The 15,503-nt window shown below is 38.1% G+C and overlaps 1 protein-coding gene across 1 annotated transcript; it reads right to left on the bottom strand.

Moving 5' to 3' along the window:
* Positions 1-2,097: 2,097 nt before the first annotated feature.
* Positions 2,098-15,264, bottom strand: OVCH2 (ovochymase 2). Its single transcript, XM_027881817.1, is given in 20 exon segments — positions 2,098-2,191; positions 2,445-2,706; positions 3,285-3,348; positions 3,350-3,426; positions 4,247-4,340; positions 4,734-4,807; positions 4,810-4,857; positions 5,686-5,826; positions 6,303-6,387; positions 6,389-6,438; positions 6,548-6,637; positions 8,043-8,066; positions 10,308-10,503; positions 11,152-11,325; positions 11,696-11,775; positions 12,004-12,176; positions 13,014-13,108; positions 14,272-14,312; positions 14,315-14,380; positions 15,228-15,264. Coding segments are annotated over 20 exon segments (1,965 nt in total).
* Positions 15,265-15,503: the final 239 nt, after the last annotated feature.

Below are 15,503 nucleotides of genomic sequence, written 5' to 3'. Positions count from 1 at the left end.
CCCTCTGCACAGAACTGCAGCAGAGGAACAACCATAAAATCCAGTCCGTTCTTCCTTCCCCTACTTCAATTCTCATTGTGTTCACGTTCAGCAACAGAAACAGTGAATCAGCTTTGGTCCAGAGACCCAGTTTGCCACAGTCTTTCCTGTAAAATGGCAAAGAAACAGCAGTGCAATCTTAAAAGCTACCAATTCAATATTCACAGGTATATCTGGCATGTTTCATTTCCATACCAAACATCCTCCCTCAAGGCTGCAAGAGATACAGCCTTAATTAAAGACCATTATGACTGGGCCATCATTAGAGGCAAAGACTGTGTTACAATGCCAGTACTATTCCCAATGCTACTACAATTTTTGTTGATTATTGTCTTTTGTGACAAAGGCAGGGGCTTGGTCTGTATAAAATAAAACTTTTTTTTTTTTTCCCTCATCAAAGTATCAAGCCTAATCCTTTCCTCTTATTAATTTGTCTTACACAAACATAACATTCACAGTTCCTCTGGTGTTACTGTTAAATTCACTCTTTTGAAAGCATACAAAGAGCCAAAACTAGTCACTTCAGATGAAGAAGTAACACTATCTCTATGCACCCAGTGTATGACAATAAAGGATTCCTAAACAAGAAAAGAAACGCTGCCCTTGTGCCACTTCTCCTCATAAAGTACAAAGGAAAAATGGCTAGGGGAAAAAAGAAAACTGGGAAGATTCCATGAGAATGTAGTTTTATACTGATATGTAAATACTGTGATTGTCACATCCTTTTGGGCAGACCCACAGTGAGAGTCTGCCCAAAGAAGAGTCAGGAAAGGCATGGCATGTTCCTGCAGGCGAAGGAGCACAGAGAGCAGGACACCATCAGGACACCATTCCAGATCTAACCAAGGTGACTTATGGTCACAGATTCTCATGTTAACCAAAGGTCAGAACAAGATTTTTTCAGACATAGACTTTTATTCTAAATATTTAGATATATAGATATTTTTTACTTACACACCAACAGAAGGCTTATATCCAGATTTTAAGCATGCAGAGAACTTGAGCCTGACTCACTACTCAGGTAGCCTGCTAGTATCCTACCTGTAAAGAATTGAAGAGGTCTCCATACAAACTGTAAAAACTAAAATAGAATTCCATTACATGAGCTCCATTGAAAGTAACTTTTTACTTATTTATTTATTTTAATCAGATTTCATTTGCATCACAAAAAGTTCACATTATTGCTAAAAGACACTGGCACTGTAAAGTAGACTAAAAAGATGCAACAAACAAAAGCCAAACTAGACTACTTGTAAAACCATACTAAGAGAAACACAAATGGTCAGCATCAAGCAAACAGTAAGTCCCCTAACAAGCCAATCAAATACCAATATTCGGTAGCCTACTGAATAGATGAAAGGAATTTTCGTAAGAGATATTGATTTATCAGCATATAACCACTGCATTCAGTATCAGCATAGCTGACATCACCTATAGATCTCCCTTCACCCTTTCATTTTTCTGAACACATCCATTTGAAATTCTTGTGTTAAATTAATAAACAGATAAAAACTTAAAAGGTATTTTAAGTCACCTCGTTCTATTAAGTAAAACAGAATAGCAACTGATTATACACATCTTATATGTATCTTATATGCAAGATACACATCCTCACAAGGAGGATGCATTTAAACGCAGCTGCTGAAGCCACCAGCTTTCTTCTATTAACAAGTCAAGATTATGCATCTGTGACATGGAACAGGGAACATGCTGGAAACTCCATCTAACAAGTGTAGGAAGAAAGTCTTGGAAAAACATTTGTCTGGTGTGAGTGAAGTGGCAAGTTGTGCCTCAGTTATTCTGTCTTGCCGATAGTCACTAGTGCACATACAGATAATACTCTTCTCAATCCCGCATCCTCCAGGATACTGATCTTCAGAGCTCATTACTGGTGAAGTCACAGATGTGTGTTGATACCATTTGTTGATACACACAGAAGCTGTTGTGTAAATGCAGATTAAGGTCACCCTGCAAGCTGTTAGATTGCTGCATCATCAACAATTTGAGAGATGTATTTACATTAAAAACAATTTTGCAAGATAGATTTATATTTTATTACTAAACAGAACACATAGTACCACATAGTCTGTACTCTTGCTCTGTAAGATCACGAAGTCCTGTTACTACCATCCATAAATCTCTGTGGAGTTCCCTAAGGGAAAAAAAAAAAAAAAGTCCATTGTCAGGCTGATATAACATCGTTCTTAAAATTTGTGAATCTTAAAACCTACTAAGTTCCCAGAATGTGTGCATAGCAAAGGAATCCAGTGCCAGTCAGTGTAAGCTATAGGGAGTTGGTAACCAAAACTGCTCCAGCCATCCTGGACAGAACCACTGTCACTGGACGGAGCCACACCACACAATTCCAGGCGTTCCCAGGGAAGGGTTCATCCCAGTGTACTTACTTGGAATCAAGGCAGTGGGCAGCTGCTTCTCCACAGATATGCTCATCTGAAATTTGTACACTTACCTGCCAAGGCTGGGAGTATGGTACTTCTTCACCTCCAGTTATCCTGCTGAAGATGAACTTGGGCTGATTTGAAGGCATTCCACAAATATCATCTGAAACAGAAAGAAAACATTGATGTTTCAAGAAGTCTTTAGAGGTTAAATTTCGAGAAGCAAAGAACATTCCATTTAAGGGCTATACCCCATAGCTCCTCAAGCCTCCCTTCCCCATGCTTTTTTGCTAAGTTCTACAACCTCCCTCATTACAAAGGATCCAAATGTTTAGAACTAGCATGAAGAGATGGTCTTAGCAAAAAAAGAGCTGCACCAAGATAAAAGCTACTACTTCAAAAGTTTTAGCCTCAAATCTATAATGAGCATGGACTCATCCATCCCATTCTCCATAAAGTAGGAGGAGAAAAAGGGAAGCTCTAAAATGCTGGTTATTATTTTCAATTACCCTGTAGTCTTTGCACTTATTTTCCCTGAAGGAAGTAGGTGTAAAATGACATACAAGCTGAATTGTCATTGCACTGCTGTACATGACTTACGAGATGAATGAAAGAAGAAATATTAAGTTCTGCTAAAGGCAAATAAATCTCTCAGGTTTTCCGTAGATTCACTGCTTCTTCACCATTCAGTAGGCCTTTGTTTAATACCTCAGTAGGTTCACAATACTTTTTTTTTTCACTGAAACAATTTGCTAGAGGAGAATCTCCTAGAGCAAAATAATTCTGAATAGCTGTTTCACTGAAGAGCCCTTTGTGCTGACCCAGAGGGGCATTTTCCCAAGCTACTTGTGTTACCTGCTACATGAACAAAAGAGACTGTAGCTCTGAATCTTCCAAAGGTCTTTTGTTCCATCAGAGTGAAAGACAACCAACATCACAGCAGAGGAGCTTAGGACAAGTGCCAGTAGGGCAAATCCACAAGACTTGGCTAAAGATGAGAAAGCAAAGGCTCACTTTGCAGATTAACAGGTACAATTCCTCTCTCCTTCAACAGCAGGTATGCAATATTCTGTATATTCCAGCTCTCACACAGGAGGGTAAAAAATAACTATATACAAGATATAAGGAGACTGAGGCTGAAGGACTGTTCTATTATTACTGACATCCTGTTCTGCTCAGTAATTACCTCATCAGAAGGTAATTACATCATCCTGCTCAGTAATTACCTCATTAGAACAGGGAGTCTCTGGCAGTATTTCACAAGAGTCTATTGCAGCACTCACACTCACAGATTGCCATGACACGTGAAACACACAAATTATCTGATTTCCACTGATTACAGTGTTTCAGAATTAGCCTCTGCTAGTGCCAATCTAAGTACCAGCTTCAAGCAAGTGCTGAAATCAGTTGAGTGGGATAGGCCTTCCTCTCATTCACTGTAAGACAGGTGGCAGGAAGACTGCTCTAGAGTAAAGAACAACCAGACTCTGAAAAGCGGATCTCTTAGGTGCTTTGTGTGTCTGATCATCACTATAAAACCCAATGATTGTGTTATGTCCTTTTCTTCATTTAAATGAATTCACAACTGCATTTCATGTAGAATTTAAACACAAAAAATTATTCTGTTTGATATGGTTTTGCCTCTGTAAGTGGAACAGAGGTCAGCAATACCAGCAAGTATTTTTCGAGGTACTGAAACTAGTACCTATAAACTCTAGAGGTGAACTTGAATTTAGACTGGACAATAGGGTTAATGAAAGTCATAAAAGAAATAGGTCATCCCCAAAATAAAGAATCAAAAGCCAAACTGATTTCCTCCTCTTTTCTCACATCTTTATACGCAGTCACAGCATCATAGGAGCAATCTTCACTCTCTCCTACTTCAAAGGACTGGTAGGTAAGCTTTAAATAAAAAATTAAAAACTGAACCTTGTATTTAAAGTCACATAGAAAAAATTCAAAGATCCATGACAAGGTCTTTAGTATTCTGAATGATTCCTGTAAGTTTTGCTTTCTGTGACATTCAGACCTCCCACACGTGATACATAATATGTTACATTTTCTAGAAGAATCTGTCATGATAAAATTGAAACCAGGAAACTCTATTTTACTATAATCTAAAGGACAAATCAAAACCTCTCTGTCTTTTGGGATTGAAAGTGATTCCTCTTAACTGCATCCAGCAGCATTATTCAAGCTCATGTTGTTTAATCTTGCTTGTCAGCTGCACAATTTCTTGTTAACCCAGTGATGCCCACTTCCATACTGTAGGCACAAGAAGGTTTCATGTTATACCTTGACTACATGATCCTCTGGTGCATAAATAATCCATTGACAATCTGTCATGTTGCAGTAATGCTCTGGGTAGTTTGTAAGACTCCTTCTTCAAAAAAGACAGCTAGGGACTCACATCTAGAATCTGAAAGTCCAGGAAAACACAAATGGAAGCACTGTGACTTCCTATTAAATCATTCACCAAAAAGAAAGAAATAATCCAGAAAAAACTCTTGTGATGCTTTCTCACAGCTGAGGAAGAGAACGGGACAAGAGCAGGTCTAAAGAATATTTGCCAACTTTGTTTGGAAAGTGGAGACATGAACAAAAACAGAGGATATGTCTTTCTGATGGGCTATGCAGTGGCAAGGCTCTCAGAGGGGATTCCTCCCCACACTCTGCCAAGAAAAGAACCAGCTGGAAAAGCTGCAGAAATGGAAACAGCAGGAGTCTGTTTGTAACTTAAGACACAGCAGGTGGCCCTAGGGCCTGCTCCCTAGGGATGGTGAACTGCTCTGCACAGCATAACGAAAAGCACTTCTCTATGACATGAATTTAACATCATCTGCCTCCCTCTGGGCTCCTCCATGAAATACCAGGACTAGCAAAGCAGCTTTCATCTGGAAATTCTGCTCCTTTGATTAATCTTATTAATTGAGTTTTAAAACCATTCTGTAAGCAGGGAAGGAAATGATATCTTATATAAAAAGGATGGAGAGGATGCAAAGCTAAAGGAGGACTTCTCTCAACAGCATCCATCCTATCTTGTTCTGACATCCTAATTTTCCCCACAATATCACATAGCAGCCTAGCCACACACACCTTGTTCATTATTTCATCCACATAGGAATTCCATGGGAGCTTCCTCTGATTTATTTTCTCCTGGTTTTTTTTTGTTTGTTTTTTTTTTTTTTTTTTTTGTCAGGACACCGCCGAAGAGTGCAGACAGGTGTATTACTAAACTCAGACTTACCAGGAAGAATATCTGGTGTAATAGCTTTGTAGGTCATGGAAAAACTGGTTCCATAATCCTCCCTGTCAGAAACAAATTTCGACCTTATACTATTGGAGCCAAACAAAATAGGTAATGGAGGATCTCCTCCACAGAATTTCCCTGAAATATAACATTAGAGAATAATCACTATTCAAAGTCTTTAGTCACTTGAGAAAACCTGCATGTACCATTTTTAATACTTAGCTATAAAAATTTTATGATAGAGAGGAAATTGCCTATTCATTCATCTACTTTTCCTATTAAACCATTAGCCCAAATAGATTCACACTATTAAAAATTGAGTATTATCAACACCAGAAAGTCATATGCTAACACGTCTCCTTAACAGGCATTTTCCAATCTCTTCCCACACTCTTGATCTTTTGTTTTACGTCCTATATCACAATGTGACATAGGATTTTCATTCATTTTCATTAATCATGAAAACGTAAGTAAAACAGCCAATCTCCATGTCCTCATTGGGTGCCCTTGCTGTCAGAATTAAAGAGTATTCTGACATGTTATAGATCTTAGAGGTCTTTTCTAACCTGAGTGATTCTATGATTATTTCAAAGAATAAGATGACAACAACTCACCCACGAGTCTGTCATCTTTTGAATACACTGATAAAGAATCATAGTCACAGAATGTTTCTGGCTTTATATCAAAGTGGAAAAAACCAAAGCCATATGTAATTCTCTTCTGGCACAAATAGAGTGCATATACACAATTCAGAATAACAAATTGGTTCCCATTCACAAAAATGCAACAAAAAACCCTCCCAAACCTACACTGGTATGGGGACACTGTTTCTGAGGAAAGACTGTTTTGTCTTCTTACTGATGGTTTTCATCGAATTGTTTGGGACTTCCAGGAAAACGTAATTCCCTTTCACTGTCAATGAGTTTGCCATCCTGAGCACTACAAAATGCTGTGTTGGAGAGTTAAAACAAAATAGAAGGAATCAGGTTTAACACATATGCCATCATCTGTTCCACCGAAAAGATCAAACATCTGGAGAATATTGTAAGACTCGTGATTGCTCAGCTGTACTTTGTTTCTCCTGGCATACTGATACTGGGTCTTGTCTCTTTTATTTGGAATTATATAAGTCAGTGTTAGAACACATACTTTGGGAGCAAAAATGAAGCCCTGACAACAGGTCATCATTTTATTGTAAAAATAGCAGTGTGTGTTTATTACCTTAACAAAAATATTTATAACATGAAGATTTCAGTATAAATAATTTTTAGGAAGGAAAAATGCAAACCTCAGGACATAACAAAAGTGTTTGTGGCAGCCCACTGGTAATAATGTCCTTAGTTGTGTTACAGCAGGAGACTTTTGGAACAGTACAATATGCTGCTACAGACACTATAATAGAAGAAGCAGCTTTTCTCTCCAGCTAAGTGTCACTAGAAACCCAATTAATTACAAAAATCTTCTCCTCTTATGTTTCCTTCTCTTTGCAAGATAACATAGTAAGAACAACATTTATCAACAACTCTGTGTAAGAAAAAAATTTAAGGAGTCAAGTACTTATAAGATTATCTTACCTGCAACATCCTAGGAAGCCCAGTAAAAAAAATTCAGAAAGACACAAACAGCACTTAAATACCCAGTTCTCCCTGGCCACAGCTGGTCTACACAAACTGGCCACATGCCCAAGTGTGTTTATCATTTGAGAAGTCTCACTGTAGATTACTAAAATTAAAGTTTTAAGGTCTAGTTTAGAGTTGTTTCTAGTATTTTTATGTGAATCTGTACCTAGATGAACAGTGTCCAAGAAGAACATTAACAGGGCACATTCAACATAAGTCTTCAATTTTTAAACATGTTACATCTGGGGATGGCTTTCATGGTTGTTTTTTCTTTTTTTTTTTTCATTTTATTCTCAGAAACAGACAGTTGAGTAGATTCATCACAGACCGTGCAAAAGTACTACTTATTCACCACCTACTTTCTATTTAGAATGTACATTTTTATATAGTATCAAAATCACTAGCTAGGTTTCATGCATTGCTTGAGGTTCTAGTCTGTATTTTTCCCATTAATTTTATTTGCATTTCAATAAAAGTATGGCCTTATATATACAGCTGTTTTAAGAAAAAAAAAATTTTTTTAAGCCAGCAATGCACAAATACAACCCTCCAAATGTATTTTTTTTCAGAGAAGCAGAAGGAAAAAGTATCTATTTAAAGTATACCTTTAAAAGGGTTTTGATGAGTCAAAGCTTCTTTACATTTCTTCCTGCATAAATTATACATCCAATTATTTTAGGGGTCTTTTTATGCTCTAACACAGATAGAAGATTCTGAAAACCCCACTGTACTCACCTGTGGAGCTTTTCGTTTTCAGATCTAATAAGAGGAGGATAGGAAAGGGGGTGGAAAAAGAAGAATAAGTTACTGTAGTTTCATATCGACAATATAGAATTTACTTTTATCTGTGTGAAATTGTAATTTTATACAGCTAGTACTGAGGTAAATGCTAATGCCTCCTGGGGACATATAGTGCCTACTATAAACCAGGGCTTAGAACCAAAACAAAATTGCAAGGTCAGGCGATGCTGATTTTGGAATAAACAACTCTGGAGTAGGCACCACTAGAATTAATCACACATTGACAGGCCACTGCTCAGCCTGAGCAGCACAGCACTCGTTTTCTAGACATTTGCTGAGTAAATACCTGAGATACATTTCAGGGAAGAGCAGCAGAATCCAGTTGGCACCATCACATCAGGGATATGGAGACATTAGACCTAACAACAATTACAGTTCACGTTTTGCACCAGTGAGACAGTACAAAGGGGTGAGCAAGCAAAGCCTAGCGCAGTGCAACTGAGGATTGTGTTCTCTTTTTACCTACTGAATCACTTCTGCTGTTCACTGGAGCCAACACATTTTAATTACTGCAGTAGCTAATCCTATTATTTTTTCCTCATAATGAAATGAGCCAGCTAGTAAATTTTTTAGAAGACCCTATCTCTCTCTCTTCTAAATTGAACTCCCAAATTTTTTTCCAGAAGCTAAACCCTTTTCATTTTTCTCTGACATTGTGAGCATTCCTTTTCTGAATCACCAGTTGGAAGTGTTTTTCTAATATTAAATTTTATTTTATTTTTCCCTCCCATTTTTTTTTATTCTCATTGACTAGCTAAACCTCTTAAATAATCCTTCCTCAGTTTTTCAGTTCTCTGTGGAAGTTTTAATACAATCTCCAATACCTTTTAAGAAAAATAGCCGAAAGTAGAAGAAAACATTAATACACTTTCTTAAGACTCTCAGTAAAATCCACCTCGTCATTTCTGTTTCCAACTACATGACTTTGGAAATGATGGCTTAGTGTGACACTGTTCCCCTGCACAGAGGGCACACGTGGCCCTTTGAGCAGAGTAAGCAAAGGCACTTTTGAGAGCATGACTTGACCCTATGTTGTCTGATCCTACATGTTTAAGCCAAGAATAATTACAAGTGACTTCAAAGAGGTGCATATGGAATCTCAGACACTTTTGTGAGAAATATCTCAAATTAAAATTTCGAAGATGGCCAAATAAAGTGAAACAAAGAACTTTTATTTTCAGCGCGCGCTGGGTGCGGTCAGGTTTGCCTCGTGCCAGGGCCTGAGAACACACCGAGATGGGGGGGGGGCAGTTCTTTTAAGGTCTCTCAATTTGCATAACTGTTGCCTTGTCCCTCCCATGCTCAGCTCTGCTCTGCTCTCTTTCTTCCCTAAAAGGCAACGTAGCCTTTTCTTGAGCCTGATTGGGTCTCTCAGGGCGGGCTCACACTTCTTTTTTGCAGTCCATTGGTCGTTTTAACCAACCTATTAGATTGTTCCCCTGTCCCGGCCGCATGGTCCCTTGGCAATGAGCCCTGGCTGGTCTCATTGTCTTACAGGCTTCCCAGTTCACCACTACACAGCAATAGTAAGCAACACTAACATGATCACAACTATTAACAGGTCATGGCTGCAACAGAACTGCAGCCATAGGCAACTGTAGAACACCCCTGATCACAAACTCCTCATCATGAGGCAATCATGGAAACTCTGCTTGTAATAAAACCGTTTCATTTATTTCTCACACCTTCAACTGGCAAATTTCCACTTAAAAAAAAAAATCAAAAAAACAGGCTAACAGGCTAGCTAGATAAAAGGACCATTCTTAAAGTTAAAAAAAAAAAAAAAAAAAAAAAAAAAAAAAAAAAAAAAAAAAAAAAAAAAAAAAAAAAAAAAAAAAAAAAAAAAAAAAAAAAAAAAAAAAAAAAAAAAAAAAAAAAAAAAAAAAAAAAAAAAAAAAAAAAAAAAAAAAAAAAAAAAAAAAAAAAAAAAAAAGAAGGGTCCAAGTAGGAGGCAAAGTATAGTGGAAGGGTAACAAACATTTACAATGCTCTCAATTTGGTTTTGGCAACTGCTAATCAGTATCATACATTTAAAGGGATTATGAAATGCTACAGTGTTTTGCCAGGAAACAATGGGAAAAATATAAGTGCTATGTCCTGAAAAGACAAAAGTAAATACAATATTATGAGACGAAGGAGTTGTCACAGGTGAAGGACTCATTACTTAGACTTAATTACTTAATTACTGAGACTTAATACCAGCACTCATGTTCTCTTAAATCCAGGAAAGTACTGCACTGAGGTCTGTGAATATTCCAGGAGATCCCCTGTTGTAATGTTTCTTCTCATTACTTATCCAGCCACGGGCACATCCCATCCCCCAGAAGATCACACCAGCAAGAGTCTAGGCACCGTGCTTGTGTTGTCAACACAAAAGGGGTCCTCCTGAGTCTCCCTGCAAGAAAAACCCAAACAAGTAAAAGTCCAAGACCCACATCTTACAGAAGTACCACTGAGAAACCTTAAAAACTTTGAGTTCTCTTTTGTGCCATACTAACCCACCTGCAACATACACAGTCATTTTATATAGTCATCTTAAAAAGGGCTGTAAATACACACACCTTTTTTTATTGTGTTTAGTCAGGATTGTCAAGAGGGGAAAAGACAGATTAATTCCCTCATGAGTGTATCTCTGTCGTGTTTGAGCATGTAAAAAGGAGTGAGAAACAATCATTTAACCTTCACCTCACTTTCTTTCCTTCCTGTGATCCAAGGCAATACTTTCTGCTTTCGTCCTCAGGATCTTTGCAACATTAATTAACTTATCAAGTGTTCTGAGGTTAGAAAGCCCTAAGCATCATTGCACTTAGGATGCATTGCAAAATTGTTCCCAAGAACTTGTCATACAACTCATACAATAATTAAAATGGGATCATGTCATTAAGTGCATTGCCCCATACAGAACTTTCAAAAGAATTCATACATCAAAATAAATGCGCTCCAAATCACACAGGTTACAGTTTATTTATTTACTCTGGCACACAGAGCCTTCAGCTTCTGAGAAACACTCCTGAAAGGCACATAAACCTTCTGTTCAGCTGACCTGGCAGGCACCTTTTCCTCCATCTGGAAATCCAGCACACATTATAGTGTCACCTTGAATGCTTTTCTTTAAAGTTGATAATGCTTTTGAACACTCTTTTTTGTTTAGGATTGGCAGATCAACTTCATATAAGACCTGAGGGAGCAGTCCATGTGAAACACACAAAAAATGTTCCTAAGAAGTGCTGAAATGTGAACTTGATGTCACTGTTAATACACCACAAAAATTGGTTGGAAACTTGTCCCAAGATATTTTACTGTTACAAGCAGCTTTTTGTATACAGGCAGTTTTACTTGAATAAATTCCAACATGTTTCAAATTGAAATTCAGATCTACATTTTGCAGTGACCAATTTTGAGGTATTTCACAGGTAAGCATAGAAGCAAAGACCCCATTTTGAGATTACAGTTCTGAAGACCAATTGATGGGATTTTTTCTAGTCTGGCTCTGACCTATGCAATCAAGGTTTTAGCTTCCCAAAGAAGACACAGAAAAAGCTGAATGTCACAGAACAATGTGAGTGACTTACCTTCATCTAAGCAACCCGACCACAAGCAGTGCAGACAAATCCTGCTTCAAACTTTTCAGCTGGGTGAGGAATACATGCTGGCAAAACTGTTGAACCTGCCACATGTGGACACGGATTTTATTGGTAAGTATTTGAAAAGACATTAACAAAAATCATCCTTTATAATTTTTCAGGTTTGGTTGTTGTTTTTTTTTAAACCAAGAAAGTATTGCTATTTTTGTGGAATCTGAAAAATTAGGCTGGTATTGACAATTTATCCTCTGCATGCAAACAATAGCTTTTTCTTCATGGGAGAAAAAGATCACAGATAATTATGGCCTTACTGAAAATGAAGGCTCCATTCAGCTTCAGAAGGGCAATTTCATAGTTCATGGGCCTTCTGGGGTCACAGATTGGATGCTTAATGACAGATTTAATAGGCAGTGTCTGCTTGCCATTCTCCCTGAGCCTCAAATCATGCTCTCCTGCAGTGACAAACAAGTCCTGAAGTAAGTTCCTGTAGAATAGAAGAATTAAAGTTCAGCTACACAATCTTAAAAATGAAAGGAAAAAACATAGTTTAGAGAAACTGTTACTTCCAGATACCTAATACCTTTCATCTTCAGATTTTAGAGCGTTTAACATGCACACATCTGAGTATGGCCTACAGGAGAAATCGGGAGATGAAAAGGACTGAGAAGAAAAATCATTTAGCAACTCCTGACCGTGCTTTAGTGGTCCACTAAGGAACCAGGTCCTCTTAATGTGTTTGAAAATGTTCAGACACTCTGCTTTTTGAAGGAGAAGGGAAGAACTGGAAAGTACAGAAAAAAATGTGACCACCTCTCTACGATTCTGAGTTTATATCTTAAAAACTGAATCATGGTTTTGGGATCCTGGTACCAGATCAGATGTGCAGCAAGGAAACACAAAAGCAAACCGTATAAACTTTTTATTCTGCTTAAAATTCATTCACTGAACTTTTGGTTTTTGGGCTGAAAACCATTGGCATCCAAGAGGTCAGTACTATATCCATTCACCATTTAATTGCATATACTCTGCCAGCTGTTGCTTCTAAAATCAATGTCATGGCAATCTCGTAATTATGGTTAGATACTGATTTTTACATGCACTTCCAAAATCAGTCTTCATCAATCCCTTCATCAGTAAGTTTATTTATTACTTATTTTTGAGATGTTCAAAGGGTTTTCACACTCTTTCTACTAAAACATAGAAAATATTTATTGCAAATAAAAGGGTAGCACCTGTAAGCACCACAAAAAGATGCTACAGTGCACACATGCTTTTACAGTTAATGTTTTCCTGCACCTGCAGCCTGCGCCTGAAATACCACATCCTGTCCAAGGTGCAGTGAGCTGCAGTGACCACTCACTGAGCAGAAACAATGGTGCCTCCGCAGAAGTGCTTTTGCCTTCATTTCAGGGAAACCTGCAGCATTTAAAGAAGACACATCAAATAAAGAAAACCTTTATATCTGCTCTGATTGTGTTTGAGGAAGAAAGAAGAGGGCACACACAGGTATACTCTGAAGGTTCACACAGCTAAAATACATTCTGTGTTTCAAGCATATACTTTCATGGCATTCTTCCAGTCCTTGAGCTTAAAAGATCCTAAACCTTGCTGTTTTCCCCTCAGCTGTGACTCGGTGCCCGGATAAAAGCAACATACATGTAATAAATGCCAAGTCTCTGAAGTACCTGGCATGATGTAAAGGTGACTAATTAGTTGAGAGTTTTCCATTTACAGGTCACTGGGAGCACTTCAAATCAAGGATGCCTGGCAAGAGTTGAGGACTTGGGGTGGTGTCCTTCTGTGCCTTATTTTTGAGCTGTTTCATGTCTCTTTACAGGAGACTCATCTACAGATGCTCTTTCAGAAATCATGATAAACAACATGAAAAATTATAAGTAAAGGTTTATTAGGGAGCAGGACATGTTCTGAGCCCTTTCCATCAGCTTTATTGCTTTTCATAACAGCAGGCAGTAGTTCATCAGTAAACTATCATAGAATTGTAGATAGGCTTGGGTTGGAAGACACCTTAAGGATCCAACCCCTGCCATAGGCAGGGACACCTTCCACTAGACCAGGTTGCTCAGAGCTCCATCCAACCTGGCCTTGAACACTTCCAGGGATGGGGCTTCCACAACTTGTCTGGGCAACTTGTTCCAGTGCCTCACCACCCTCATAGCAAAGAATTTCTTCCTAATATCTGATACAAACCTGCTCTCTTTTAGTTTGAATCCAGTCCCCTTATCCTGTCACTACATGCCCTTGTAAGAAGTCCCTCTCTATCTTCCTTGTACCCCTTCAGGTACTAGAAGGCCATGATCACCCCAAAGCCTTCTCTTCTCCAGGCTGAATTATTCCAATTCTCTCAGCCTTTCCTTGTAGGAGAGGTGCTCCATCCCTCCAGTTTTCTTGGTGTCCCTCCTCTGGACTCACTCCAACAGGTCCATGTCCTTCCTGTGCTGGGGACCCCAGAGCTGATGCTTCGTCAGTGAGCACAAAGTGTGCCTATTCCCTTCTTTTGTCACATCTATGAAAAGTCAAGACTCCTTTCTGAAGGTAAAACCACATTTTCTTGTGCAAACCTGCCATGGATGTGAGCCTTGTTTCACCTGGGTTCCCCCAAAATCTGAGTGAAAAGGTTACAGTAACTCCACAAGTTTCTCTCTTGAAGTTTCTGCCCACACTTAGGATCTGAGAAGTAAAAGGGGGGAAAGAAGGAAGGATTCAGTCTGGATTTAAGTTTTACTACTTTTTGGTAATATAGAATTGGAAGGCATTTCTGTGTAAGCTGCACCACATCCAGCTCCATGGCAGGATGCTGACCCCAGTGACCATACTTTGGACTGCTTAAGTGAGCAACTTATGATAAATATTCAGGTTCCTCTGTTGTTTGGACAATCAAAATAAAGTTTTTACAGTGAAAACAATGGATTTGCAGAATTTTTGAAAATTAGCTGTAAATTTTCCTTTTTTTTCTACTACAAAATTTAAATGGAAGAAATCAGTTATGCAAACAGCCAAGATCTGGTTTTCATTCCTGTTTACTATAAATTGGTAAATATTCATCGAGGAAACAGGAACAACTGCTATCATTAATGGTTTCAAAAAAAGAATACTCTGGATTTTAAGATGTAAGACAATGGAAGAGAGGACTCACTGTATTTTTGTTTGCAGCCCATGGGTAACATGCTAAACCATGACCTTGCTGCAAATCTGGAAGCATTTAATTTCATTTGGTTATTCATAAATTGTATTTAACAATAATTTTTCTAAATCAAAGAATCAGACAAAAGTTTCATAAGAATTACTTATGAAAAGATAACTCTCAGTTACAGACTTGTATTGGAACAAAAGCAAAGAACAAAATCTAGATTCATTGTCCTCCCTCATGTCTCGGGAGCTCTCAGGTCAAAAACTTAGAGGTGAGACTAGTGCAGCTTCTTTATTTCAGTACTGACTCCCAAGCTTGTTACTGCCTAAGAGCAGAACCATCGATATCTAGAAAACTGTTAAATCTAACATGAAATTTTCATCCTACCTTCCTGAAGAGCAGCTGGCACAACACAAAGGCACATCCTGGAATGCTGTGACTGAGTGAGAGAACATGGAGAGTTTGTACAGGGAAAAAGAGACCCAAATGCTACACTGTAAGGGAACAGCAACTAACTGAAGTAGAAGTTACTCATTAATCCAGCCATACAGCTCCACAGATAAGTTTTCCAAATTTAATAGAGCATGATTCTTTTGTGAGCCATCACTGAAGTCTTTGCTGGAAAATAAATAAAATCCTCTCTAAAACTATGTTTTTCAGGCA

Source organism: Empidonax traillii, unplaced genomic scaffold (assembly GCF_003031625.1).
Source record: "Empidonax traillii isolate 1590-97213 ecotype Southwest subspecies unplaced genomic scaffold, ASM303162v1 scaffold95:size1152806, whole genome shotgun sequence".
Lineage (NCBI taxonomy): Eukaryota > Metazoa > Chordata > Aves > Passeriformes > Tyrannidae > Empidonax > Empidonax traillii.
This window is presented reverse-complemented; position numbering and strand designations above follow the sequence as displayed.